This window comes from Ricinus communis, chromosome 9 (genome assembly GCF_019578655.1).
Source record: "Ricinus communis isolate WT05 ecotype wild-type chromosome 9, ASM1957865v1, whole genome shotgun sequence".
NCBI classification, from domain to species: domain Eukaryota; kingdom Viridiplantae; phylum Streptophyta; class Magnoliopsida; order Malpighiales; family Euphorbiaceae; genus Ricinus; species Ricinus communis.
This window is the reverse complement of record NC_063264.1, coordinates 23,234,033-23,262,015: the sequence shown is the minus strand read 5'-3', so window position 1 is coordinate 23,262,015 and position 27,983 is coordinate 23,234,033. Positions and strand designations below refer to the sequence as shown.

General features: G+C 33.0%; 2 protein-coding genes across 4 annotated transcripts; one reads left to right on the top strand and one right to left on the bottom strand.

Moving 5' to 3' along the window:
* Positions 1-537: 537 nt before the first annotated feature.
* LOC8282163 (protein PHOTOPERIOD-INDEPENDENT EARLY FLOWERING 1) lies at positions 538-19,446 on the top strand. Of its 3 annotated transcripts, none has more exons than XM_015721917.2 (22): positions 538-741; positions 837-873; positions 983-1,028; positions 2,769-2,849; positions 2,967-3,074; positions 3,225-3,305; positions 3,395-3,483; positions 3,578-3,708; positions 3,792-3,859; positions 4,628-4,763; positions 5,086-5,160; positions 5,240-5,313; positions 5,398-5,532; positions 7,217-7,255; positions 9,875-9,943; positions 10,103-10,165; positions 10,253-13,325; positions 13,739-13,803; positions 13,893-13,963; positions 15,842-16,598; positions 17,044-17,570; positions 18,374-19,446. In XM_015721917.2, the coding sequence occupies exons 3-22, from the start codon at positions 984-986 to the stop codon at positions 18,819-18,821; spliced, it is 6,135 nt and encodes a 2,044-aa protein (XP_015577403.2). In that variant the 5' UTR covers positions 538-741; positions 837-873; position 983; the 3' UTR covers positions 18,822-19,446. The 3 variants fall into 3 exon arrangements, with proteins under 3 accessions (XP_015577403.2, XP_015577402.2, XP_048235261.1); XM_015721916.3 differs by having other exon boundaries at positions 15,839-16,598; XM_048379304.1 differs by lacking the exons at positions 538-741; positions 837-873; positions 983-1,028; ... (5 more) ...; positions 3,792-3,859; positions 4,628-4,763 and having other exon boundaries at positions 5,101-5,160; positions 5,240-5,320; positions 15,839-16,598.
* A 1,048-nt stretch (positions 19,447-20,494) lies between these two features.
* On the bottom strand, positions 20,495-25,099 carry LOC8282162 (chaperonin 60 subunit beta 2, chloroplastic). Its single transcript, XM_002523358.4, has 15 exons — positions 24,900-25,099; positions 23,852-24,096; positions 23,628-23,753; positions 23,270-23,407; positions 23,076-23,171; positions 22,715-22,957; positions 22,399-22,633; positions 22,067-22,236; positions 21,873-21,950; positions 21,715-21,786; positions 21,516-21,620; positions 21,312-21,404; positions 21,135-21,227; positions 20,857-20,980; positions 20,495-20,733 (listed from the first exon to the last, which is right to left on the bottom strand). Exons 2-15 carry the CDS (start codon positions 24,080-24,082, stop codon positions 20,720-20,722), a joined length of 1,818 nt encoding a protein of 605 aa, XP_002523404.2. The 5' UTR covers positions 24,083-24,096; positions 24,900-25,099; the 3' UTR covers positions 20,495-20,719.
* Between the last annotated feature and the right edge of the window lie 2,884 nt (positions 25,100-27,983).

Sequence of the window (27,983 nt, the reverse complement as noted above, 5' to 3'; positions counted from 1 at the left end):
ATTTTTATGTTTGGTATTCATAAGTTGAATGATGTTACATGTTTTTTTTATACCATTTAATGTGTTTGGTGACATAAAGATGCGTATTTCAAAAAATATACTATAATATATTAAAATGTAATTAAAATATATGAAGATATATTTAAAATAAAATAAAAAAATCATTTAAGTGTGCCAATAAGAATAACAATTTTGTGTATATATCAATAATTTGAATTTTTATGACAATAAAAATATGGATATAGACAACTAATAAACATAATATTGTTATAATTTAATTAAAAATAATACTAAAAAGGATACAATAAAATATTAAAAAAAATATTACAATGCAGTCTCAAAAAATAAATAAATAATTTTTTTCAAATTTTAAATCATAAAAAGAAATTTTGAACCACAAAAATAGAAATTTTCCAGCTCATTTTATATATAATCCAATTAAAAATAATAAATAAAGGCCCATGCATACATTAAAAAGGCTTACATAGTCAGGCCCATGTATATCAATTTTTTTTTTTCACAAAAAAAAAAAAACAGCACGAGAAGAAAAGAGAAAACTCACTCCCTTCAAAACACACCGTTTTACACAAACCCTAACTACTTCCTCCTCCTCCTCTCCCTCTCTCTGTGCAAAGATTTTTCCATTATCAGTTCTCTGCAATCAATCGACTCAATGAGTAGGGATGCCAACAACCGTCGTCGTCAAGAAAAAGGCTAAATCGACCGATCCATACCTTAAAGGTATTGCCTTTCTTTTCTTAAACATTTTCCAAATTCTTCTCTATTTTTGAATATTTGTTTTCTCTGTTTGGTGATCCATTTCGGAAAACATGCAGAGAATATCCAGAAAAAGGTCACGCAATAATTCGGCAGGTCATTATTATTATTATTATCATTATCATTATTGTTATTATTTACAAATTTATGCGCTATAGCATGTCCGGTTAGGTTTATAATGCTTTGAATTTTTTAAAAAGAACAGGATGGATTTCAATTCCAAGGAAGGCGTGCATAGGAAGAGAAAAAAGGTAACCACAAATAACCATCGGTTTTTATCATTCTGTTTTATTTATTTTGTTTATTTTTTATAAAGGTTGCATTCAACTCTTATTAGCTAAATTACAAACTCAGCTGAAAAATGTAGTTTGCATTTTATTCAATGCTGTTTTAAGCATTATACTATGCATGGATGGGGTTGAATTGGAGGGGAAGGGAGGAGAATGGTGGAGAAATTACTATCTACTTCATTTGGTTATTGTTTTGAAAAGAAGTGAAGGGATGGGAAAGAATTCATGCCATTCTACTTGTACAAGTTAAAATTGGTTACACTTCAAATTAGGTGGAAAAATATCAACTGCTAAAGGAGAACTTATTTTTTTCATAGTCAATTTTATTATTAATTTAAGGACATTCTAAATAATCTTTGATATATGTTAGTACTCCATTATTTATATTTGTACTTAGTTTGCCAATCTTCAAATCTCTTGTGATTTTGAGTTGATCATATTATGTTATTTGAGCTAGGATCTGCAGAGGTAATTTACTTGTGTCTATTTGTGTGTTTCATATAATATTTTGGTCTTCTATTAAGTATTGTCTACTCGATGGTCTTTTCTAGTCTCAATTATTTAGATTTTCTTTTCCAAATATGGTTCTTAGTTCAGTCTTAAAGGTGTAGATAATTTGTAATAGTTCAATTAAATATCGATACTCATATGAGTTATGTGAATAGAAGCGCTTAATGTGGCTTATTAAACTCAAAACATATATTTACTGATAATGTATTATGACTTGTGTAACGACTATCTTTTTTTGCTTAAACCTTTTAGGGTAAAAATGATTAAATGAATCAAAATTTATAGCAAAAGAGAAAGTCATTCAAGCTTTTTGATCTTCTTAACATGCATTAACTATTGATACATTGCACATATAACCGGAGAAAAAGGAATATGATCCCCCTTACATTTTTTTGTTGGGGTCTTATTGACAAATTAAAGGTAGAAATATAAAGGAAAATGCATACATGCCATGCCTGACAATGACCACATAAATTTTAATTATTTTTCATCCTTCAGTTGAAAACTCACATGGGTGTTGTCCTTGGTTCTCTTATAATCTTTTTCCAGTCTATCTTCAATTTAGACACCATTTATTTTGTTTATTTTTATTGGTGATATCCATGTGTATTATTTTGTCTTTTTGCTATTATATTTCCAATCTCCTCTTTTCCATCCATACAAAATAAAACCATTTCCTCTCCCTTCATCCTATTAATTAGATTTTAATTTTCCAAACAAAAGAAGATGAGATTTTCTCCTTCTCCTCCCTTCTTCCTTCCCCTTCTCATCACGTTGCCATATAGTTTAAGCAAGAGCTCAGTTTAGTTAGCTATTGCTTACTTTGTTAATTTATCATGGATATGATTTTTGTGGAAAGTTCTTTGAAGCTCTAGTTACATACATAAAATGGTAATTAGAATGTATCTAATGTTATGAAAGAAGTAATATACTTTATTCACAGTTTTTTTTTTGTTTCTTCTGTTTTACAATTGTCGGAATTTCACTACATTATTTGAATATTGTTTACGTTGCACTACATTGTTTTGATATGCTAGTTGTATAATGCAAAAAAAGGAAAAGAAATTGGGACTTGAGCATATAGAAAATAAAAAAATATTCAAGTACATGAAGGCATCTTTATGTTCCTATGCTAATTTTAGAGAGTGAATATGCTGTGAGTTATTGACTTTTATGTTAATATGATCACAGGCACTCGAAGCTCCTAAAGAACTTCGTCGTCCTAAGACTCATTGGGATCATGTTTTGGAAGAGATGGTCTGGTTGTCAAAGGTAATTTGCTAAGCTGATTTTAAATATATTTGCGTTAAAAAAAAAAAATGTATGTATAGAGTATAAGATGCGTGCCTTTTCTAATTGCCCCTTCCTAATTTATTTGGGTATCTGCAGGATTTTGAGTCTGAGAGAAAATGGAAATTGGCTCAAGCAAAGAAAGTTGCTTTGAGAGCCAGCAAGGGGATGTTGGATCAGGCCACCAGAGAAGAAAGGAAACTGAAGGTTCATTTATTTTTTTGCTTAAACTTAAAAGCTTGATTTATAAGGGATTAAAATTTGATGAAAATTGGATCGTGCAAATTATGAAGTGAAATAATCCATTTTCATTATCTCCCTGTTCTGTTTGTTAAGATTTGCATTTAATTTGATCAGGAAGAGGAACAACGTATGCGCAAAGTTGCACTTAATATTTCGAAGGATGTGAAGAAGTTCTGGATTAAAATAGAGAAGCTGGCAAGTTTACATTAATGATTTTGATTTCTATCTTCCATGAAATCTTACAATCCCTGGGTGTTTGAAACTCTTAAAAATTGTTACTCCAGGTACTTTACAAGCATCAGATGGAGCTTGATGAAAAAAAGAAAAAGGCTCTTGATAAACAGCTGGAGTTCCTTCTAGGACAAACTGAGAGGTGGATTTTGTGTCTCTTTAATCATCAACTCAGGGCTTGGTCTGGATATTTAAATTGCTGGTAGTTAAACTGATTTTGCTTGGTCTGCCTTTAGGTACTCTACCATGTTGGCTGAAAATCTAGGTGACAAATCATTGCTGCAACATTCTATACTGGATCAACCCAGTATTTCATATGAGAAAGGGCATAAATGTGATACTAAAGAACCAGCAGAATTAGTCGATGGTAAGCAGAATCTTGCAGTGTGATTATTAAATGGTTTCTTGAAGTTGCAGGCATATGTTCTCATCGTGCCATATTCAATGCAGCTATTCCAGATCCTCAGTTGGATACTGCAGACAATGACGATGATTATGATGTGCAATCAGATGAATCAGTGAGTTCCTTTTTCTATGTGCATGAGTATCAGTATAATTAGAAAGAATAATAATCTGGAAAACCTTTTTTGCAATCAAACTAAAAGCACCCATTTGATATGCATATTTTGTCAGTTAAGATTTTATCCTGCCCAAATGTGGCTTGTAGGATATGTAGGTGCCTGCTGAAGCTTGGTCTTGTACTCTAACCTATTATTTGTTGTAAAGAATACAGAATTGCGAATGAGCACAAAGCAAAGATGTTTTAGAATATTGCCAGTTTGTCTTGATTTCTATAGATAAAAGACATTTGGATGGTCCTCTTTCCTTGTTATGCAAATCATTCAACAATGTGGACGAATAAGATTTCATGGAATAGAGTTGAGGTGGAGAAAGTTCAGATGTGATCTAAATGCTTTCTGCCGTTTAAATGAGGCAGGCAGTAAAGTGTATGTTTTCTTGGGGGGAAATTTCCTTTTTCAATTGAAACCTGAATAAGATTCAAATGTGGAGACTGAGAATGAAATTTAACCTACATGCTGTATAAGTATGATAGCAGAACCACAAGATCTTGTCGTTGTGGGCATGTCTATTCATTCATAATTATTTTCAAATCTTGTGTTGTCCTTGGGCTATGTTCATGAGTGGCCTCTGTAAGCTGAAATTACACACACAAAAACACACACACACACACACACACACACACACACACACACACACATATATATGTATATGTTTTCAAATCAGTATGCGATTTTAAATATTCTCATATGATGATCTTGTTCTAGGAAGATGATGAGCGTACCATAGATCAAGATGAAGCTCTTATAACTGAAGAGGAAAGACGAGAAGAATTGGCTGCTCTACACAATGAGATTGATATTCCACTTGTGGAGCTACTTAAACGATATGCTGCGCTGAAAGGTAAATTGTTCTCATGATTATCTTCTTTTCAATGTTCGAGATGCTATCCTTTACATTTCATGCACTATATGCTGAGTTATGTATGTTTCATCTTGTTATAATTGTATTGGTTCATGCATCAAAAGCTTTTTGGTAGGTAAATGACTTTGACCTAGTACTTAAATCCATCCCTCTCTTTCTCTGTGTCTCTCTTTCTCTCTCTCTCTGTGCCCCCCTCCCTCCCTCCCTCTATGATTTGCACATTTACTCAATAGTTTTTTTCTCACTTCTTCCATCGGAAAGAATTTGATTGATTTTTTTTTGGTTGATACATTGGTTGTAGTTAGCAGAGAAAATACTCCAGAAAGGGGTGAAAATGGAGCCGACCTGTCAGTTGAGGAGGGAGGTCCTGCTGAGAGTAAGATGTTAATAATGAATCATGTTAGTAGTAGCAATTTGTCTCTGCTTGACATGACTGATGGTAATTCGTTTTGTAGGCAAAGAAAACAGCATTTCTGCTGACAGTGACACTGAAATGAGCAGCTCACCTGTCGATACTGGTCGTCGTTGTGTAAGTTGTATGTGTTTGTGGTTGCTGTTGATGTATTACAAAGTCAGTTAAGTGCTCAACATAATATCCATTTTCTAAATACAGGGTAAAGTTAATGGTGCTTTGCTCATGAAAGATAACTGTCTACTGGAAACTGAGATGGGTGAAAGTAAAAATCAGCCTGATACTAGTCTTGACCCTGCAAAAGAACATGCATTATTTGATTTCAACGAGGAACAGGTAAGACTATACGTACGCGATAAGTTTGTACTAATTACTTTCATGTTTTATTGTTTGCTTTCTAGGTTGCTATGTGTATAAGAAATTTAATTGCCATGTCTCCATGATAACAATACACAAACATGCACTTTGACCAACTCAATGCTTCTTCGTCTAATTTAAACTTTCATTTTTTGAGTTATGGCATTTACATGGAAGACTTGGTCCAACCTGCATGCTTTAGATGGAGAATCATTACATAATGTACCTATCAAACCTAATTAAAGTAGCTTTTAGAACACTGATTTCATTTTTGCAACATGTAACTTCAAGTTCTTGTTCCACTCTTATTCTTTGACTGAGTTGATGACGATAATTGGATAAGTAATTTTCTAGGATCAAACAACAAAACCACATGTTCATGCTTGCTCACATACATTTGTATTATGTAACTAAAGGTAAGGAGCCTTGGTGTCAGTATCATGGTTGTGCACGGTTAATTTTTTTGTTATTTTACTGTTCTGAGTAATTATAATATCAGGGGAGCAGTTAGCTTGATTTTGGGTGTACTTGGTGCTCAATAGGTTGTTTTATATGCCTGAGAAGGTCTAAAGCTATTAAGAAAATATATGGATTCTAGAGAAACTTTTCCAGAATGCTTAAAGCTGTCTTAGATTTCAGGTATACCTTTAAAATTTTGGCAATTTTTATGGCCTAGATTTAAATTTAAAGAGATAATGTAGCCTACTATCTTCTAAAACATGATCTACCAAAATTTGTTTGAATGTGGATTTTGGAGTTGGACCATGTTTTGTTTCCATGCCTATTTGGAGAAGCATAGAATTGAAGTATAGTACATAAAATTAGGTACTTTGCTGGAAACAAGTTTGACGATTGACAAGTTGACCGTGAGCAAATGTATGGTAAATATGAGCTTTCCTTGTTAAAAGGCAGAGAATGTTGGTTAATTACCTGCTGCTTCATTTTTAGTGACATTAGGTAAGAATTCTCTATGTCGGAGGTGTTCTGATTGTAGATCTAAGCAAAAAGAAGTTTAATGTGCCAATTTGATGGCCATTTTGTTTTGGATGATTTAGAGAGGAAAATTGGTGGGCTTGTGAAATGTGGAAACACCATTAAAGAGGTGTAAATGGAAGTGACTATACTTCTCTTCCAAAGGTGATGGTAGGCATCCTCTTTTTCTTTTGATAATTGACATTTTTTTTATCAGCAGATAAATATGTTTTACATGAATATAATGATTATAGCTTACTAAAAAAATATAAGTAAATTCTATCTCTCAGATGTCCTGCTCGTTTATATCAGTTCATTTTTAAACTATTCTTATGAGGTTTATTCAGTGATTAAAGAATCCTGTTTATTCAGTTACAGTCTGCACTATCATGATCTGTGCATCTTTTTGTTTTTCCTCTGTAAATTTTGCTCTCAGATATGTGTAACAGTTTTCCATCTGTTTTTCTTTGTGCATCTTGCAAACTTGGTTATTGAACTGATTCCTCCTTTCTGTTTCCTGAATATGTTTTGTAGTATGGTTTATTTTTTTTAGCCTTCCTCCACATGTTACAGACATTTTATTCTCAATTATTTTCAAATATATACCCTCTGATTTTTATTAGTGTTACATTAAAAGGATTCAGTAATATTTATTTATATTTGCTCCTTCATTGTGTCTCATATGATGCAGGAAGATGGAGATTTTGTTCTTGTTAATGGTGAAGAAAAGGTATGTAATATTATAGCTTCCTCTTTCCTCATGCTTAGTTTTCTTCTTCTTCTTCTTCTTCTTCTTAGGTAATCTGAATCGCTATTTTTCAATTAAGCTTAATAGGAATATACTGCTTTTGCTTTGACAAATATTCACCCCACCTTGTTTTAACTATGTCTAGTTTTTCTTTTTGGTTGAGATCTTTTGTGGTTCATCCATTTGAAACATCTTTAGGATTGCTCAAGTTATTGTCCTAGATTCTAAGCTATTAAAAATCACTCTCCTTTGGTTTTTGGCTTTGTTTTTTGACATTAAATCTTGAAAAGATTGAAGATTAGGACATGGAATGCTCCGGACTGTCGGTGTCAGTTGTGTCAACCTGAATTGACATGGAAAATTGGGGTTATAAAATGGAGGATTTGAACTTGCTTAGACCTCTTTCAGGCATTTGTATTACGAGAGTAATCTATGAAAATATGATGCATTAAGAATTGTCAAAATTCGCTAGATATACTATAACAATTAGTCAAATACTTGCATATTTGTGCATTAGATGTGCTTTGTTCTTTTAGAAGCCAATAATTGATGTCTATGGATAGCTGCTACTTCTACGTATATGATGACCTCTTTCATGAGCACTTTGGCCATGTCCTCTGTTTTAGAGTCGTCGTGAAACAAATTTAGATAAAAATGCCTGAACATTTAAATAAAGAAAAGTGAACATGGTTTATCCTAAGCGTTACCAGCCAAATGAAGATTGTTGCATTTATGTATGATTGCGAATGGAAAATGATGTGAATAAAAGTCACTTTATATTTCCTATGGGTTTACTTATTGCCATAGAATCTTTTGTTTTCCAAGTAATAGATCCATAAATTATTTTTCGAGTGACATTATGGTCTATGTGCTGATTTTATTAATACTAGTTTTTCTTCCACATGCGTTGCACGGGAATTTAATATTTGGACTCTTTAATCATTTATTTGATAAAAAATAAAATAATTAAGAAAATAAGAATTAATATTGTAGCTATTTATAATACCTCTAACTATTTGTTAATTATAAATTCTATTTAAATATAAATTACTAATCTCATAAAATATTTATTTAATAGAGTTTTTATCTAATTTCTTAGAGAAAAATTACTATATTTTATCAAATTTTAATTATTTATTATTATCCTTTTTGTTAATTAATTTAATAAAATCACCTATAAGTTAAAATTTTAGTTTAAAGGTTCTTTATTCGACAAATAGTTTAACTAATATAAATTAGTAAATAACAAATAATTATAAACATTAACTATCAATTAATTTAATTGATAAATTATGATTTAATCAATTATAATAAAATAATATGCAAGGTTTTTTTAGTAAATTTATTTATTCGTCTTTTCAATTATATATATATAATATAATTTAGTAACTAAAATTCGTTATTGCTGATAAAATAAACTGTAATTATTGTTAAAATCTAAAAGCATAAAAAAGCTTAGCATATTCTTTAGACAGCAATATTGATCTAAATTTCACTCTTCTTTTTAAATAGATTGACCCATGTATTATATTTATAAACTTGCTAACTAATTGACTAAGATAAAAACTTGTCAAATTCAGAATCATAAGTACTTCTAATATTAAAGTGAGTTTTTTTTTTTTCAAGTTATAATCTACTTATTTAAATTTTATGTTATTTTTATAAATAGAAAAATCCATTTATTATTAATAAAAATATTTTTTCTTTTTTAAAGCTAATAATAAATAAGTTTGTCATAGTTTTCAGAGTTCAAATAATATTTACTGCTTAATATGTGTGACATCTAATGTTTATCTCTTGAAATTTTTTATTAGTTTATAAGGGATTATAAGTATAGGATTATCTAATTTAATTTTAATTTTGTATCCTAACAAAAGTTAAATTAAAAGTATTTGAGTGTTATTGTCCGGGAAATATTTCTTTTAAGAACAAAATTTTCTTTTATTTTATTCATCTCACTCTTGTTAATTTTCTTTTTTAATTTTATATAAAATTATTTTTTCATCTAAAGGTAACATACTTTAATAAATTAAATCATACCTATTTAGCAAATATTTTAATTTTTAATTACGTATACAATATATTATTGGTAGAACATTTATTTAGTTTTCTTATCCAAGTGCGATGTACGTGAATCTTAATAATTGGACTCGTAATTTTTATTATATAGTAAAAGAATACAATAAATATTAAATCATTACTCATATAATAAAAGATATAATAATTATTAATGATCAAAATCGTTATCATTCACATAATAAAAAAAATACTGTTTAATTTAGAAAAATAGTATTATTGATGTAAATTGTAAAACAAAAAGCAAAAAATGGCGAAAAAATATATAGATAATTCTTGAAATGATTATTTTAACCACAATAATGAATTTGCAATAGTTCTTAAAATGATTATTTCAACCACAATAACGAATTTGCAATTATATTATTGATGCACAATCATTGATTCTGGCACGTGGTCACTAATTGTTTTGCCTTATGTCTTGATTTGGTGTGGTAATTATGTGATTTTTTTCCTTATTTCGCCTCATTTTGGAATGTGTAGTTCTCTTGGAGTTCAGTTAATAAAATATGTGATTTTGCTTAGGATGACGAGACAACCTTGTCAGAGGAGGAAGAACTGGAAAAAGATGATCCAACTAATCCCAAAAATGAGGTATAGAGCATGTTTGATAGATTACGTTTCTCTGCATCCATTTGCCATGCATTTTGGATTCGATGGTTTTTGTTAAACTATTGGACTCCTACTTGTCTTGCCAATTAAATTACAGCCTTGCATATCAGTATTGCTGAGTAAATCTCTGCTAATTCACAGATTTTACTGCTACAAAAGGAGAGTGAAATGCCTCTAATAGAATTGCTTGCCAGGTATAACGAGGTAGGTATAGGAATGCTTCTTCTTGTAACTCATCTGGCTCAAGTTGTAACTTTGGTTTTTGTTGTATTTTGCATGTCTATTTATTAGGAGTTCAACAATGAAGTATCCGAGGATGAATCTGAATATACATCTGCTTTATCAGACAACTTATTGGACTCTCCAGACAAACAAGATGTTGAGCTGAGGCAGCAGGATGTATCTATGGATGAAAATGTCGAACCTGGTAAATCCTTACCAGTTTTAGATCATTCTGTAAATGAACAAGAAAGAAATGAGAAAATTGCAGAAGAAGGAAATGAGAGTGAGAATAGGATTGCTGATGCTGCTGCTGCTGCAAGATCTGCGCAGCCTACGGGTAATACGTTCTCAACAACCAAAGTGCGCACGAAGTTCCCTTTTCTTATCAAGTACCCTCTTCGTGAGTATCAACATATTGGCCTTGATTGGCTTGTCACTATGTATGAGAAAAGGTTAAATGGGATTCTAGCTGATGAAATGGGACTTGGAAAGACAATAATGACTATTGCTTTACTTGCACACCTGGCATGTGAGAAGGGAATATGGGGGCCCCATCTAATTGTGGTTCCAACAAGTGTCATGCTTAACTGGGAAACAGAATTTCTCAAATGGTGTCCTGCTTTTAAGATTCTTACTTACTTTGGCAGTGCAAAAGAGCGTAAACTGAAGAGGCAAGGTTGGCTGAAACCAAACTCCTTCCATGTGTGCATTACAACTTATAGGCTGGTTATACAGGATTCAAAAGTTTTCAAGAGGAAGAAGTGGAAGTACTTGATTTTGGATGAAGCTCATCTGATAAAAAATTGGAAGTCCCAGAGATGGCAAACTCTTTTAAACTTCAATTCGAAAAGGCGAATCTTATTAACCGGTACTCCTTTGCAGAATGATCTCATGGAACTCTGGTCTTTGATGCATTTCTTGATGCCCCACATCTTTCAGTCTCATCAGGAGTTCAAGGAATGGTTCAGTAATCCAATATCAGGTATGGTGGAGGGACAAGAAAGAGTGAACAAAGAAGTTGTTGATCGTCTGCATAATGTTCTTCGTCCATTTATACTTCGTCGATTGAAAAGGGATGTGGAAAAGCAACTTCCTATGAAACACGAGCATGTCATATACTGTAGACTTTCAAAGAGGCAGCGTAACTTGTACGAGGACTTCATTGCTAGCTCAGAGACGCAGGCTACCCTTGCCAGTGCTAGCTTTTTTGGAATGATTAGCATTATAATGCAACTTCGTAAGGTTTGTAATCATCCTGACTTATTTGAGGGCCGTCCGATTATTAGCTCCTTTGATATGATTGGTATAGACTTCCAGCTGAATTCTTCTGTATGTTCAATGCTTTCACCTGGCCCATTTTCATCTGTAGACCTTAGTGGCTTGGGGCTTTTGTTTACACATCTTGATTTTAACATGACTTCATGGGAGTGTGATGAAATAAATGCTATTGCAACTCCTTCAAGATTAATCGAAGAGCGTGCTAACATTGATAGCATTGAAGAAATTGGTCCTCAATCTAAACAACGGAAAAGGTTACCTGGAACAAATATTTTTGAAGAGATTAGAAAGGCATTGTTTGAGGAGAGACTAAGAGAAGCAAGGGAGCGGGCAGCATCTATTGCATGGTGGAATTCCTTGAGGTGCCGGAAAAAACCCATATATTCTACAAACTTGCAAGAACTTCTCACCATAAAGAATCCTGTTGATGATATTTATTGCCAAAAGGTTGATCGGGTCTCTTATTTGTACTCATCCAAGCTTGCTGATGTTATTCTTTCACCAGTTGAACGGTTCCACAGGATGACTGATCTTGTTGAGTCGTTTATGTTTGCTATACCTGCAGCACGTGCTCCAGTACCTACATGTTGGTGCAGTAAAACAGGGAGCTCTGTGTTTCTGCATCCGACTTATAAAGAGAAGTGCTCTGAATTGTTATTACCTCTTCTTTCACCTATTAGACCTGCAATTATCAGGAGGCAAGTGTATTTCCCAGACAGACGGCTAATACAGTTTGACTGTGGTAAATTGCAGAAACTTGCAGTTCTGCTAAGGAGACTGAAATCAGAAGGTCACCGAGCATTGATATTCACACAGATGACAAAAATGCTTGATATATTGGAGGCTTTCATAAACTTGTATGGTTACACTTACATGCGTTTAGATGGGTCTACTCAACCAGAACAGAGGCAAACATTAATGCAGCGATTTAACACAAATCCTAAGATCTTTCTCTTTATTTTGTCAACCCGTAGTGGCGGAGTTGGCATAAATCTTTTTGGAGCCGATACAGTTATCTTTTATGATAGTGATTGGAACCCTGCAATGGATCAACAAGCTCAAGATCGCTGCCACCGGATAGGGCAGACACGTGAAGTTCATATCTACAGGTTAATTAGTGAGAGCACTATCGAAGAAAACATCTTAAAGAAAGCTAATCAGAAGCGTGCTCTTGATGATCTGGTAATACAGAGTGGAGGCTACAACACCGAGTTTTTCAAGAAGCTTGATCCTATGGAATTATTCTCTGGTCATAAAGCTCTTCCAGCTAAAAATGCACAGAAGGAAAAAATTCTAAGCCATGGAAATGAGGATTCTTTGTCTAATGCAGATGTGGAGGCTGCTTTGAAATATGCAGAAGATGAAGCAGATTATATGGCATTGAAGAAAGTTGAACAGGAAGAAGCTGTGGACAACCAAGAATTTACTGAGGCCATTGGGAAATTGGAAGATGATGAACTTGTTAATGATGATGATTTGAAGGCTGATGAGCCTACAGATCTAGAGATGACAATTCAAAATAAAGATAGTGGTACAGACTTGAACGCAAAGGATTCCACTGATGAAAGAACTCTAACTTTTGCTGCCAAAGGAGATGATGTTGACATGCTTGCTGATGTTAAACAAATGGCTGCAGCAGCAGCAGCTGGTGGACAAGCTATCTCAACACTTGAGAATCAGCTGCGTCCTATTGACAGATATGCTATACGTTTTTTGGAATTGTGGGACCCAATTATTGACAAAGCAGCCATGGAATGTGAAGTTAGGTTTGAGGAGGCAGAATGGGAACTTGATCGAATTGAGAAATACAAAGAGGAGATGGAGGCTGAGATTGATGATGATGAGGAACCATTGATATATGAAAGTAAGCAAGTATTATGGATTTTTCTTTTTCCTTATATAACGAACTACATATTACTATATCTCTGCACTTTTTTGTGAGGTGATGTTTAATCATGTAAACATGGTTAACCATTAACTTATTTTTCCCAATTGCAGAACATGGTCAGTAAGATAAGAGGTGTCAACATTTTCCTTGATTTATTTGCCCTGAATCCATGGCATTCATTCAATACTTGATATATATATGTCGTTATCATGCATATGATATTATAAATTACTAAAACATGTTAACCAATTGCAGTTATAATTTATGACATGGATAATCTTCATCCAATCAACTGCTTGTGTATATGCAGTGTGTTGTAAGTGGTAGAATATATTAATATTACTCATTATTGAGCAAGTTTGTGCTTTGTGTTTGTCTACCAATATCAGCTTGGGATGCTGATTTTGCAACTGAAGCATATCGACAGCAAGTTGAGGCCCTAGCTCAACATCAGGTTAGTGAATTTTATATTATGCTGCAAGTTACTTCTTCGGATGTATATAGTAGTTGGTTGATTTATGTGTCGGTTTGTGTGGCACATAGTTGATGGAAGAACTGGAAGCTGAAGCTAATGAGAAGGAAAATGCAGATGATGGTTATTGTGATCCAATGATGTAAGATGATTCTGAACTCATTTCAAGATAATTCTGCTGGCAAGATTATTTATTTATGTGCTTTGTGGAAAACAATATTGAAATGACACTTAAAGCCAATGTAGGTCAACTGTTAAGTGTGCAACCCTTTCTTAGGATTTTAGAATTTTCTCTGGTTAATGATTTATGGCCACTATAGTTTCAGAGGTACTTGATGTTACGCCCATGGCAGTACGATGGTGATAGACACCACTTGCACCATGGATGTGCCTGAGTCTCATATCCCAGCATTAGTCATCGTACCTAAAAGAATTCTCCAGTACAAATAACTAAACTATTAACTACAGTAAGCAATCTCATATACCCCATTTAGTTATAATATTGAAAATGTTTGTGTCCTGTTATCAGGAACTCAAATGGCTCTTATTTTGGGTCTATAATAGGTTTGATAGAAGTTGATTGTCGACATAATGTGTGAATTGGAGAAGCCACATGTTAAAGTCAGTGTTTAGTAAATATTACATTTGAATTTCACACTTCAGGTGAAGGACTTTGACTAAAACACATGTTTTTATTTAGGATTTTGATTTGTGGTTGTAGAGTGGATTTTTTGTCGTTGAAGTCTCATTTTGGATGAGTTTTTAGCTGTTGGATTGGCCATGTATGAAAATAAAATAACTGATTTGTTGATAAGGAGCTTGGGATGGGTGAGACTCTGCTTCTAGTAATCCCAAGTTCCGGAATAATAATCTAGGGTGGATTAGGAAACTGAGAGGACTAAATTTTTTCATGGACTCGACTAAAGGTGAGAATCGAGAATTTATTTCATTACTGTTTTCAAGCTTTAAACTACTCAATTTGGACATCCTTACTTTGAAGACATTGATTCAGCTTGTTATTTTTGCTGTTCATTCTTATCAAGACTCTTCATTAAATACAAGAAATGAAAAATCATTTGCTTTGATATTAAACCAACATAGGACAGGTTAGATCCACCTAGCAGCATGTATACAGTTGGCAGAATTTATGCCTACCAGAGTTTATATGGCGAGCAAAACTTATTAATTAATTTACTTTAGGGTTTATGGTTTAGGTAGAAAATAGAAGTAGGGTTTTGAAATATTTTAGTTTCTGAGATGATTTGGATTTGAGCATAAATTGAGGCCGGAATAAGAGTGAGGGCGCTGCTAGAAATCTGGAAAGCAAAGGATTTGGGGTTCCGGAGTTGAAGTCTTGAAAGGTTAAAGTCATGATCAAGGCTGCCAAAAGATGTAAGGTTTGGGTTTTTGATGATGGACGAACTGGGAGTAATTTGGGATTGATATACTATTGGATGAAGATAATATGGTGAACTATTTCAGTGTTGTGAACAATAAATGTGGTACTGTGGTAGCAACAGATTAAGAGGCAAGATGAAGAGAGAAACTAAGAGAATAGGAATCACTGTAGTCTCCAATAACTTCCAAATCAAATTTGTATTATAGAACACATTATAAAATACTAGGTTTACATGGATATCTTTAGTTTCGAGACCTTGCAGTTCCCTATCCTATGAGGAATAGAAATCCTGAAGGAGAATCCTTAAAGAAAACTTGGTCGCCAGTAAACAAATTAATAAACTAGCCCTTAAACAATATTTTATGTTTCCAGAAAATTTCCATAGGAAAAATCGATAAAAAGCTATATTATGAAAAGTAATATATATTAATCTATGTATGATTTCCTTTTTCATCTTCTTTTAGATCTTTGGGATGGAGATGCTACAATGTGTTCCTCGTGATAAGACTTGGATCCATCATTTTACTTTTTTGGATATGAATTTTGCTACTAAGGACGATGTAAGGATGTCCTTTATTAATTTGAGAAACATTTAGTCATTAATCTGATTTCTGTTAGCAGGATTGACATGCCAAGTAATCCTAAACCAAAGTCGAAAAAGAAACCAAAGAAAGCCAAGTTCAAATCTCTGAAGAAAGGATCTCTCACTTCTGAATTGAAACATGTGAAAGAGGAACCATCAGTGGAAAGTATGTCCATAGAGGATGATGCAAGTTATCATGAGGAAGTCTCAGCTGTGCAGAGAAAACGTAGGAGAGTTGAAACACTTGATATTGAATTGGGCAAGAGCTCAAAGAAGAAGTCAAATAAATTAAAGAAGGCTCCTGAAACATGCCTTTCGGATCTAGATTCAAATCTGTCTGGTAAGCAGCAAGATGATTCTATGGAATCAAAACCATGTGAGAACATGGTTGCTGATATTGAGCAGAAACCAGCTGGCAGAAGCAAAATGGGAGGAAGGATCTCTATCACTGCCATGCCAGTGAAGCGGGTCTTAATGATTAGGCCTGAGAAGTTAAAGAAGGGAAATGTTTGGTCAAGAGATTGTGTTCCCCCACCGGATTCATGGTTGCCCCAGGAAGATGCAATTTTATGTGCTGTTGTGCATGAATATGGACCACATTGGAGCTTAGTGAGTGAAACCTTATATGGTATGACTGCTGGTGGATTTTATAGGGGAAGATATCGTCATCCGGTTCATTGTTGTGAGAGATTTAGGGAACTAATCCAAAGATATGTTTTGTCCACACCAGAAAATCCTATTAATGAAAAGGCGTGTAATACAGGTTCTGGAAAGGCCCTTCTGAAAGTCACCGAGGTAAATTAAATGTAGTTGTTTCTTTTGATTTCCATAATTCTTATTTCCCTTGTTTGTTTGTCATGGGTTCTGTTTTTCTAAATTGGGCTGGGGCAAATTAGGTTCTGAAATATGCTCAGATCAACTTTCAGATAATGGGGTTTGGGTCGCTAGGCTTACCAACTAGTGTTGCAAGATTATATAGCCATTAGTTCCTTCTCTAATCTCTGTGTAGGTGTGTGTGTGTGTGTGCGTGCGCATGCGCACGTGTGTGTATTTCAGACATTCGCACACACAAACACAAACAAATATCCAGGCCCCACCCCCACAAATGTCCTGCAATGGGATTTTTCATCTGCTTCATGTTAAATTGTCAGCAAAGCGTGTATAGTAAAATTTGGTAATTCTGTGAGGATTTACCTTAAATACACAGAGATATGCTGCTGATCAATTTTCCACTCTGCAGGATAATATTCAGAAGTTGTTAAATTTTGCTACTGAGCAGCCGGATCATGAGTTGCTTCTCCAGAAGCATTTCACTGCCCTGCTTTCTTCAGTGTGGAGGATGACATCACGCACTGATCGCCAACCACACTTTTCATCATCTAGAAATGGCCTTTATTTTGGTGGAAGGTTATTCAGTTCTTTCAATCAGATATCATTGAATTCTATGAAAGAACCTGCAAAAAGAATGAGGATCACTAATTTATCAGAGAGTAGTAGGTTGTTGGCATCTGCGCTCCATGAAGCCAATAGTAGACCCATGGATGACACAGTCTCAATTTTGAACAGAATGGAGAATGTTCCTTCTACTTCTGAACAGTTGGAAATAACACTGGAATTTGAAAAGGAGGAAACTGATTCCTTGGTTCCATTGCCACCTGTTATAAATTTGTCGATACCTTTGTCCGACTCGCAAAGGTTCATAACCAAGGATGTAGGAGAAGAAAATCGTATTAAAGCCTCCATGAATGTGGCTGAGAGTCGATTCAGGTATGGCTTCTTGCTACTGAGAAGATACCATTGATTCTTTCATATTGATAGTTGCTTGTCAGTTTTTTGCCTCATGGCACTACAAATAATGGCTTTAGCAGCTTAGATGTGTTGAAGTGAATGCATTCAAATTTTATTTTCTTGTATGCGGGCTGTTTGGTGACATTGTCAAACAAAGTGCAACTCTCCAAAACCCTTTTTTCTATCACCTTTCTTGACAATCTGCAATGCATTTTATTATTATTCTTTTGAAAAATGTCTATTATTATGTCTAGGTTGCACAGAAACCTCTAGAAAGGCAATTTTTCCGTGTCAAATATGTTTTGGACACAAAAATCTTCAGATACTCTTGGAAGCGGAATGGATATTACAGAAAGAGTTTGGTACTTTAAAAAAAATTGTACTCTTATGAAACTTCATAAAAACTTCTATTTCCTATTTCTTTTCTAATTTTTTTTTCTATTTCTTAGTTTACTTATTTTACATCTTAAAATTTACTGTATCAGATTGCAGTTAACTATATTTTTATATCATTTCCCCAGCGTTTTGTGTCCTATTATTTTAGAATATCTTGTATCCCCATGTCATGTCATGTCATATTGTGTCATGTTTCCGTTTTAACTTTATTTATAATGTCAACGATATCAGTTTTAAAAAATGGAATAAAAGAAATGAATTGATCATTTTGTTATGCAAGCCAGTAATGATTTATAGCTCTCTTGATCTATAACTTGATGTCAGTGCTATATGAAAGAAATACTTGGATTGGATTCTTGAAATTGCTAATCTTCAATGTTTCCCAGGGATGCAGCAAGAGCTTGCGATGAAGGCGGTTTGGGATGGGCTTCGTCTGCATTCCCAGCAAATGATATCAAACTGCGGCCAGGTCCAAAACCACAGTCCTTGGGAAAGCATAAGCCATCTCTCCCTGATACAGTCAAGCCACCTAGATCAAAACTGAAGAGAACTTCAGAGCACGGTGAGATTCATCAACACCTACTTGCCGAGCCAGTATTCCAATCACCACATGCAGTGTCCCCCAGGGATCCCAATTTAAAGTTTGACCTTACTCCAGCTGTCCTTCAGGATGGTTGGACGAATGATACATATGGTTATTCTATTTCTTGTTTCGATAATGAGCTTTCATTGGAAATAGGGAGCCTGGAAGCTGTCCCTCATAATTATGTTCCTGATTTAATTTCTGGCCTGGATGATTGTTCATTATTGCCAGAATTTACTGATATTGGGTAGGATTAACAGAGAGACCTAAACTGCATATACTGAGTAGAAGGTATTGCTGACATTTAGAGAAGAGATGAGGGAATTCTGCTGTGAATTGTGTGCTGGTTGATGAGTACCCAGAATCGAGCACATGGTGGATGAACACAACATTAGATCTGACAAAACAAGAGTATGGAAGTGCATGTCTGCCTGTTCACACAGTGGAAACCATGTTTCCATATAATTCCATGAGAATATCCTTCTCCATGACAGACGTGGATCAGGGAAGGATGGATAGATAGGTAGATAGATGAGATGGGGAAAATAGAAATTGTAACATAGTTTTCTTTTCTTTTTCTTCTATTTTGGAAATTCAATTGTCATTGGGATGTGCCAAATTTCTTGTGGCTTAGATCTACATATCAATTTTTGGCATGGATTCCCACATAGAAAGGAGTTAGGATAGGGAAGATGGCGATTAATGAGAAATTGAATGCCTGTTTTGTATGTGCAAAGGCTTATGTGGGATCATTCTAACTTTTCTCTTGATCAGTTTTCCAATCGTTTATTGGACTGCCATATTCACTTGAATGTGGTCCAAGCAAAATATTATATTTGTGCATATATATATATAATATATAGTAAATTTCGTTTATATTCATGCACAAATAAAATTTGTGATCATATAGTCACACACACAAAGAAATTTGTGATTGAGAATGTTATAATTTTTGGAATAAAGTTTTTCTTTTCACTTAATGCTTATTTTTGTTAATGAAATAATAACAATCTAAGATAAAGAGTAACATATTGTTAGATATAATCCAAGATAAATTAATAATATAATAAAATATAATATAATGTAATATATTTTGTAATTTTATAAATATTAAATATTATTATATAGAAGAATAGAGGAAAACTTTTAGGATGAAATTTAAAAAAATTATAATTTTTTATAAAGTTTATTTTTATTTTTAATTAGTTGAAATTGTAATTAGAATTTTTTTTATAATTATGTAGATTTAGATTATAGAATATAATGTCAACTGGACTATCTTGATCTTTCCTCTTCTTCCAGCAGTGACATTGAAAGTACAGGAAATAGTGGCCTTATATTTTTATTATAGGGTAGTGCTTGATGAATAAAATCTGTTGCTAATCTAAAACTAAAAATATTCCATTTAACTTTTCTAGATACACATCAATATCTTTTTCAGTTAAAGTATGAAGAAGATTTTATTGCACACTTTTTGCCCTTGATCATTCAAACCTTTACTTTTTTATTTTTTTTTATCTGATTCATAATTTTACTATTTTTTTATTTTATTTGTTCATTATAACATAATTTTATTTTTCATTCTTTTTTTTTTCTTTTTTTCTTCTCATTAATAGAATTTTAGATCTTTCCGACATGAAATTTCTTTTCCTCCCATTTTTTGTAGTAAAATTGATTGATAAAATTTTACCATCTAAAATTTTTCTCAAATATATGTGTCCAATAGATCAAGCTTAAAAGGGCTATCTGACTAAAACTGACGAGTACTATTTATTAGGCCAAGAAAAGTTACTTTGCATTTGACTAGAATTTTGTGCTAAATTGTGCCAGGTTTTAAGTGATGTGAGCTGCTGATTTGAGGTAACGAATGGCAGTTGATATCAAATTCATCACCATCAACTTCAACCCCAGGATACGACAGGACTAAAACACAAAGCATGAGCACAAGATTCTTCAACTCAAACAAGGGTTCAAAATCATTGCAATCTTACAGTTAACTGCCCGCCGCACTCTGTCAGAATCTGTAACTCCTACTCAATTCGATGATTAATTTACAAAAAGTTACGCTCATTTCCTATCAAAGTAATTGTTTCATCATGGGGACCGTCCCTGTCTTTTATTTGCTCTCCTCAGCCCACTACAGATGATCTTAGTATCCGTATCCTGTTGCAACAATGCAAAAAAAGGGTGCAAAATTTCAGCAATCAGATACAGAGTGCACATAAGAGGAGAAGCATAAATAGGTCAGACCATATGCAGCTTATACAGAAGTTCAAAAGTACAAACCTGAATTGTCCATGGGATTGCCTGCAGGCACTGCTTCAGGCTCCTTGATTTCCACAACTACACAGTCAGACATCAAGAAAGTCTTCGCTACAGATGATGCATGCTCCAGGCAACATCTAACCACCTGAAGGAATGACCAGATACTTTAGTTCTTCAATAAAATAAACTAACCACTCTATAGGAGAAGACAACTCCTTTTCTGATGACTCGCAACATGCAACTCAATTTTAAAATAAACAGTGCTGTCAATTGCTATAATCTGTTAATCAGCAACTCACCTTAGTTGGATCAATGATCCCAGCAGCCATTAGATCTTCATAGTTCCCAGTTGCGGCATTGTATCCAAACCTTGGATTGTCACTAGAGAGCACCTGTAGATAGAAAGGAGTCCAGCAGTGACTTATATGAAACTAGACAAACTATAACCACCAAATGTATGCAAGAAATCCCAATACCTTCTCACTGACCACACTTCCATTTACTCCCGCATTCTTGGCAATCAGCTTGAGTGGATAGCTAAGAGCTCTCTTCACAATATCCGCTCCAACCTGCAAACCATAGAAAAAGAGTTAAGCGAGGAACATTCTTTTAAACAGCATTAAAATCACCTCAACATGCTAGCATGCTTTCAGACATCATTATGTGAGCCAACACATTACCTTTTCTTCATCATTGTCAAGGCTATCCTTAATGGCATCCACCTTTGATGCAAGCCTCAGTAGGGTGCATCCACCACCAACTACAATACCTTCTTCCACAGCTGCCTGAAAACCATTGGAGTTCATAACACTAACGAGTTCAGAGCAACTTATCATCAACATCAGAACAACAGTCTGTAGTGACACTCAGTTAAATTACCTTTGTTGCATTGAGAGCATCTTCAACTCTCAACTTCTTTTCTTTAAGCTCTGTCTCAGTTTGTGCTCCAACCTTTATAATTTGGGAAAAAACCTCATAAATAAGACGAGACTAAGATAGTCCCATATATAACTTCTTGATAGGTAGTTAAAGTTTACCTGTATCACAGCAACACCACCTGACAGTTTTGCAATTCTCTCATTGAGTTTTTCCTTCTCATAGTCTTGCTCAGCAGCCTACACAAATGACACAACTCATTAACAATTTTTGAATAGGAACAAAAATAAAATACAATAAGAGAGGTTTATGCCCTGCACAGCGCGGGGTTGAGGGGTGGCTAGGCTTTTCATACCTCAATGAGATTTCTAATTTGTGCAACTCTTTTAGTTACCGCCTCTTGAGTGCTTCCATCACCCACAATTGTAGTAGTATCCTTGGTGAGAACCACTTTAGATGCATTGCCTAGGATCTCCTTGCCAACTTTGTCCAATGAAAGCCCTACCTCCTCTCTGACAACAGTTCCTGTAAGCCAATTGAATTCTCTCAAAATAAATTAACTAAAATAAATTAGCTTTTTGAAATCTATATCTCATGTAGGTGAATGAAATCAAAAGCATTGTCAGAACAGTGTAAATGGGAGAAAAACAGTGACATAGAGAAAGAAGGGGAAAAATGGTAAGTGACCTCCAGTTAAAATAGCAATGTCATCAAGATACTGGCTTTTGCGCTCTCCAAAACCAGGAGCTTTAAGAGCAGCAATCTTCAAAGCACCCCTAAGCTTATTCACAACAAGTGTTGCTAGAGCCTCCTGCTCAATGTCTTCAGCAATTATCAAAATAGGGTATCCACCTCTAATTGCATCTTCCAGAATGTTAATGAGATCTCTTGCATTTGTTATTTTTTTGTCAACAAGAAGCAACTGCAGCGACAATTAGCCCAATCAATAAAAAATATTTAACAATAAAAAATAACTGATATAACTAATTTGTGGATGGCATACCTTGCAGTTCTCATATTCAACTGCCATTTTTTCACTGTCAGTCACAAAATAAGGTGAGATATAACCACGATCAAATTGCATTCCCTCGACAACATAGAGGCTGTTCTCCGCACTTTTTCCCTCTTCAAGTGTCACAACACCCTTTCGACCCACTCTACTCATAGCTTCAGCTATCATATTCCCAACTTCATAGTTGTTTCCTGCACTAACAGCTGCTACATCTGCAAGCTCACTGTCTTCAACCTGCAATCCAAAGTTACAGTTACTTGATACCTTTCACACAGATTAAGTAGAAATGTGAGGAGATGATAACAGCAACATGAAAGAAGAATGAAGATTCGTGTATGCTTTTCTATGTTACCTCTTTAGACATAGACTTAAGTTCAGTCACTAGAGCCTTTGAGGTCTTCTCAATACCCCTAGTAATCAATACAGGGTTGGCACCAGCAGCAACAACCTGAACAATAGAACCCCAGCCATGCATGAAATAAGGGACATGATTACCATGTTTTCCAAGTCTTTACAAGAAAAGATAATACAGGTGATCTTACAAACCTTGACACCTTCAGCTATAAGGCCTTGAGCAAGAACAACAGATGTTGTGGTGCCATCACCAGCCAAGTCATTTGTCTTGGCGGCTGCCTGTCTTACCAACTTCGCACCAATATTCTCAACTGGATCCTCCAATTCAACCTACAACATTCAGATGAAGCAAACTGTCAATAGCCCCAAGCAAAATTTGCATTCATTGGCAATATCTGTAGTGATCATGATGACAGTATATGTTAGATCTGAAAGATAACCACCATACATTTTAGAATAAAATTTCTCTATATAAAAGGGCTGAATTCTGAAATCAAATTTCAGGTTTAAGTTGTGAGGAGGCGCAGCCTTAAACAATCACAAGGTATACCTCTTTAGCGACAGTCACACCATCATTAACAATTTTTGGGGAGCCATACTTGCTCTCAAGAACAACATTTCGGCCTTTAGGTCCAAGGGTAACCCCAACTAGATCTGCAAGTTTGTTTACACCAGTCTGCAATGAAAGAGCAAAAGCTTGTAACATAATAAAAATATATAAAGAGCCTGCAACATAATCTAAATGGTCAAAATATTCATAATTCAAAAACTTACTTGCAACTTTTTAATTGCTGATCCATCCTTGTTGAAATGCAAATCCTTCGCCATGGCACAAATCTTGGGAGATCGCGATCTACGTAGAACTACATTTTGCCTCCTACCAAATGCACTTCCAGAAATTGAGGCAAAAGATGACAACCTATTTGAAGTAGAGGCGAATTTCTTATCCACATTAGGAGCAACTAAGGACCCAACCGAAGACATAGCAGTAAAGGTTGACGCCATTTATTGTTGGATGCCTGACAAAAAATCAATTAATGCCAGCTATCTCAGAGAAGGAAAAGAAATAGTAATAAAACCAAAATACAGATAACAGCAAATAAGATATGTATAAAAGTCAAATTCTTCTTTAAGAAACTATTCCTATTTGTTTGCAGCCATTAACTGGTAATGAAAGCACTTATGAACACTGTTCAATTGACCAACAAGCTCAAGCACATACAATTGCTTTGTAGTAGAACCAGCTTAAATTTTCAGATTGGCCTAATACCCGATTCACCTATTCTCAACTGAGATACAAGAAGCTCAAAGGCTTCTGGATTAACTTTTCTGCAGAGAGAACAATTCTCTTCCAATATTATAAAGCTACTAAAATCACAAAATAAGAGTTTATGATGCATTTGAATCCAGTGAGGCTATATATAAGCCATATGGTAAAATCAATTACATAAAAACAAAATAGTTCATAGCCACAAAGTCATTTTAACCATATCTACAGATAAAATATTTCATGCCACAAAGTCATTTAAATCATATCAATAAACAAGAGCTGCCAAAAAAAAGTGAATTTCTAACACAATTTATATATACATAGTTAAAAAGCTACAAGATAACATAAAAAATAACCCATTTCAAGATATAAAGATACATGAACAGAAAGAATGCAAACTAAAAAAATTTAATCCATTTACTTCACTTCATGAATTAACAGGCACACTTCCAAGCTAACTACACAACAAATACGGGGAGGAAGAAAGGACCCAGAAAGCAAACTATAGTTAACCAAAAAATAAAAAATAGATAAAGGGTTTACAGAACTAACCGAAAAATGAGAGGTTTTGAAGGATATGGTGGCTGAAGAGGTTAGGGTTTTAGAAAACAGAGAGGCGCAAAGGTTTATCCTTTAACAGTGTAAAGAGCAGACTCTCTGTTTCTTTTAGCGATGAAGTGATATGATATATTGTTAGTTGGAGTTTGGTCTTGAAACTTCTAATGAATCTGGACCGTTGGATTATAATCACATTTTGCATTTTTGTTTTGTCTTATATTAGAACACTCTAGAACCTCTTACGTTGTCGATGTATTTTCTTTTTCCTGTTAACTATTTTATTTCCTCAAATTTTTATGTTCAATTATAATAAATTTGCGTGCGACATATAATTATTTGCAAATTTGGTTCATTAATCTTAATAATGACCAATTTTAATTATTGTAAATTTACTTGATGATTTGCATTTTAATATTTTATTAATTTTATAATTAATAAAAATTTATTATCATTTTAATTTGAATTTATAAAATTATTAAAAAATTATAAGAATCACATATTCGTTAATTTGGTTACATTTTGTAATTTGAATAAAATATTTTTATTTTTTTTTTACAAAATTTTATTGTAATTTCAGTATTTATTATGTTAATATATTTTTATAAATTTATCACATTTATCTATACATATTATTGTAAATTTAAAATTATTAATTTATTATTTAATAATACATAATATAATGTATAAAAATATTTAAAAGAAATAGACTGTGTTGCATGTTTATACATAATACATAATATATACCTTATTTTATTAATTATTATTATTATTATTATTATTATTATTATAATATTGGGGATTATTATTTGAGCTAGGGCTCAGAAAAATATTAGAGATTGTTAATTTTCTTTTTTGAACTTTTTCTTTTACATATTTAGATAATGAAAACTAAAAAAATTAAATATAGTTTAAATTTATTTTTATAAAAAGTATATAAAGGATGATTTAGTTGAAATTGTTGCTGCATAAAAAGAATAAATTTAAAAATTTGTTAAATTTAATTGACTAAATTTATAAAGTTTCTATTTGTTACTTTTATATACTATATAAAAGTATTAATTTATTTATTTTTAAATAACATTCAAGACTAAATAAAAGAAAATGAATTATCCAAAAAAATACTTATGTTCAATACACTTTCAAACAAGGCTATTAAACTTTTTTTTTTTTATGTTGGAATAATTACATTTTTAATATCTGAATTTGTGAAGAAATGACAACAAAGTGATTAAATTTTTAAAATTAACTATTGAGTGTGGATTTTTAAAATTAACAATTGAGTATGGCGACCTGTAAAAAAATAACAAAGTGGTGTTTTTAGGAGATGATTTTCAAGTTTCTCTTAAATTTTTATAAATATAGATGAAAGAATAAAAATTATTAAACACATCAAAAACTAAAATAGATTCTTAGTAATATAGCCTTATAGTAGATTTTATCTTATATAACTCTCTTTTTCTAATTTCTAGTAATTCTTAATTTACTAGTCCTGATTTTTAACCTCTAATTCATAAATCTTGATATTTATTGTGTTGTAAAACTCCAAAGACTTAGTAAAAACACGTTTATATATGATGAATAAGTTTATCATTTTATTAGTTTTACAATACATATTTACCACATATTTTTTTATTTTTTATCTCATTTAACAGAAAAATAAATCCAAATCGATACTTATAATGTGTGACCTGCTAAAAATATTTTTTTTACAGATTGCACATTTAATTGTTAATTTTTAAAAGATCAACCACTTATAATTTTTTAACTACAAAATATTTAATTGGCCTAATTACATATTAAATCATGACCTTTTGTGTGTTTCTATTTTTTAACACATCTTTTTTAATTTTAGCAATCCAAAAAAACTAACTTTTTTTATGTTGACAAATTGATTTACATGTGTATATTACGATGTAAAATTGTCTACGTATCTAGTGAGGCAAAACGAAGCAGTCACACGTGTCTTAAGTAAAATATGACACTTCAACTTTTACTTTAAAACAATGCGTTAGGCATTAATTTGTTTTCCTCAAATTCAAAATAAAATCCAAATGCGTTCTTCTTTTTCATTATTCTTCTTTCTTCTTCATTGTTCTTAATCTTTAGGTCTTACAAATATTTTTTTTATCTACTAGAATCATAAAATCACTTCAATCAGGCTCGAGCGCTTCTTACAACAACTATTCAGAGATTCCTGTAATATATTGCCCTGGTCATGATATGCATGCTGATTTGTTGACATCTATGACAAATAATAACGAGGTTAGGAGTTTTTATTGTTGTGCAGTTAGGAAGGTTGTTATTACATTTAGATGTTAGTTCATTTTCTATTAACTATTAACATTTTTTATTTATAACGAAACTAACTTTCTCTTATATGTGTGCATTAGAAAGGTGATTGTAGGTTCTTCAAATGGGTAAATCCTAAGCTCTTATCTTTCCAGAAGGGATGCTTTATTCGATTGAAAGCAGAAAGACATAGCTTGCAAGATCAAGTAAGGTGCAAGTTTGAAATGGAGAAGATTCTAGCTGAAAATTGAATATGAAAGATGTTCAACTAGCTAGAGAGAAGGAAAACTATGAGCAACTGTTGAATAGGGTAAGAAAGAGAAATATTGATTTGGATAGAAAAGTTGAACAACTTGATGGCAAAAGAAGGTAACCTAAGGAGGATAAGAGAATTCTTAAGGAAAAATTAAGAATTTTGAAAGCATTTGCTTCTGAAATGGTTATATTCCTGCTTATTATGTTTGTACATGCAGTAGTTTGTTCACAAGGTAGTGGTGGAGGGGTTTAGGCATGAAGAAAGAGCTTATGCTCAATTATTTTTGTAATTGATTATTTTTTTGCTTTGAAGTAGTATATGATGTAATAGTCAGTAATTGTATCAATGTAATGACCTTTAACAATTAATGAAATATGAAGATAATATTTATAAAAATTGATCTTGTCATATTGAACCATTCAAGGAAGACACTGTATAAATGTGCTAGTAGCTTGTTCGCATAAGATTGAGAAAAATTAAAAGAAAGACACCTTAAGTGCCTATTACAGTTCACATACAAAGTTTGAAAACCA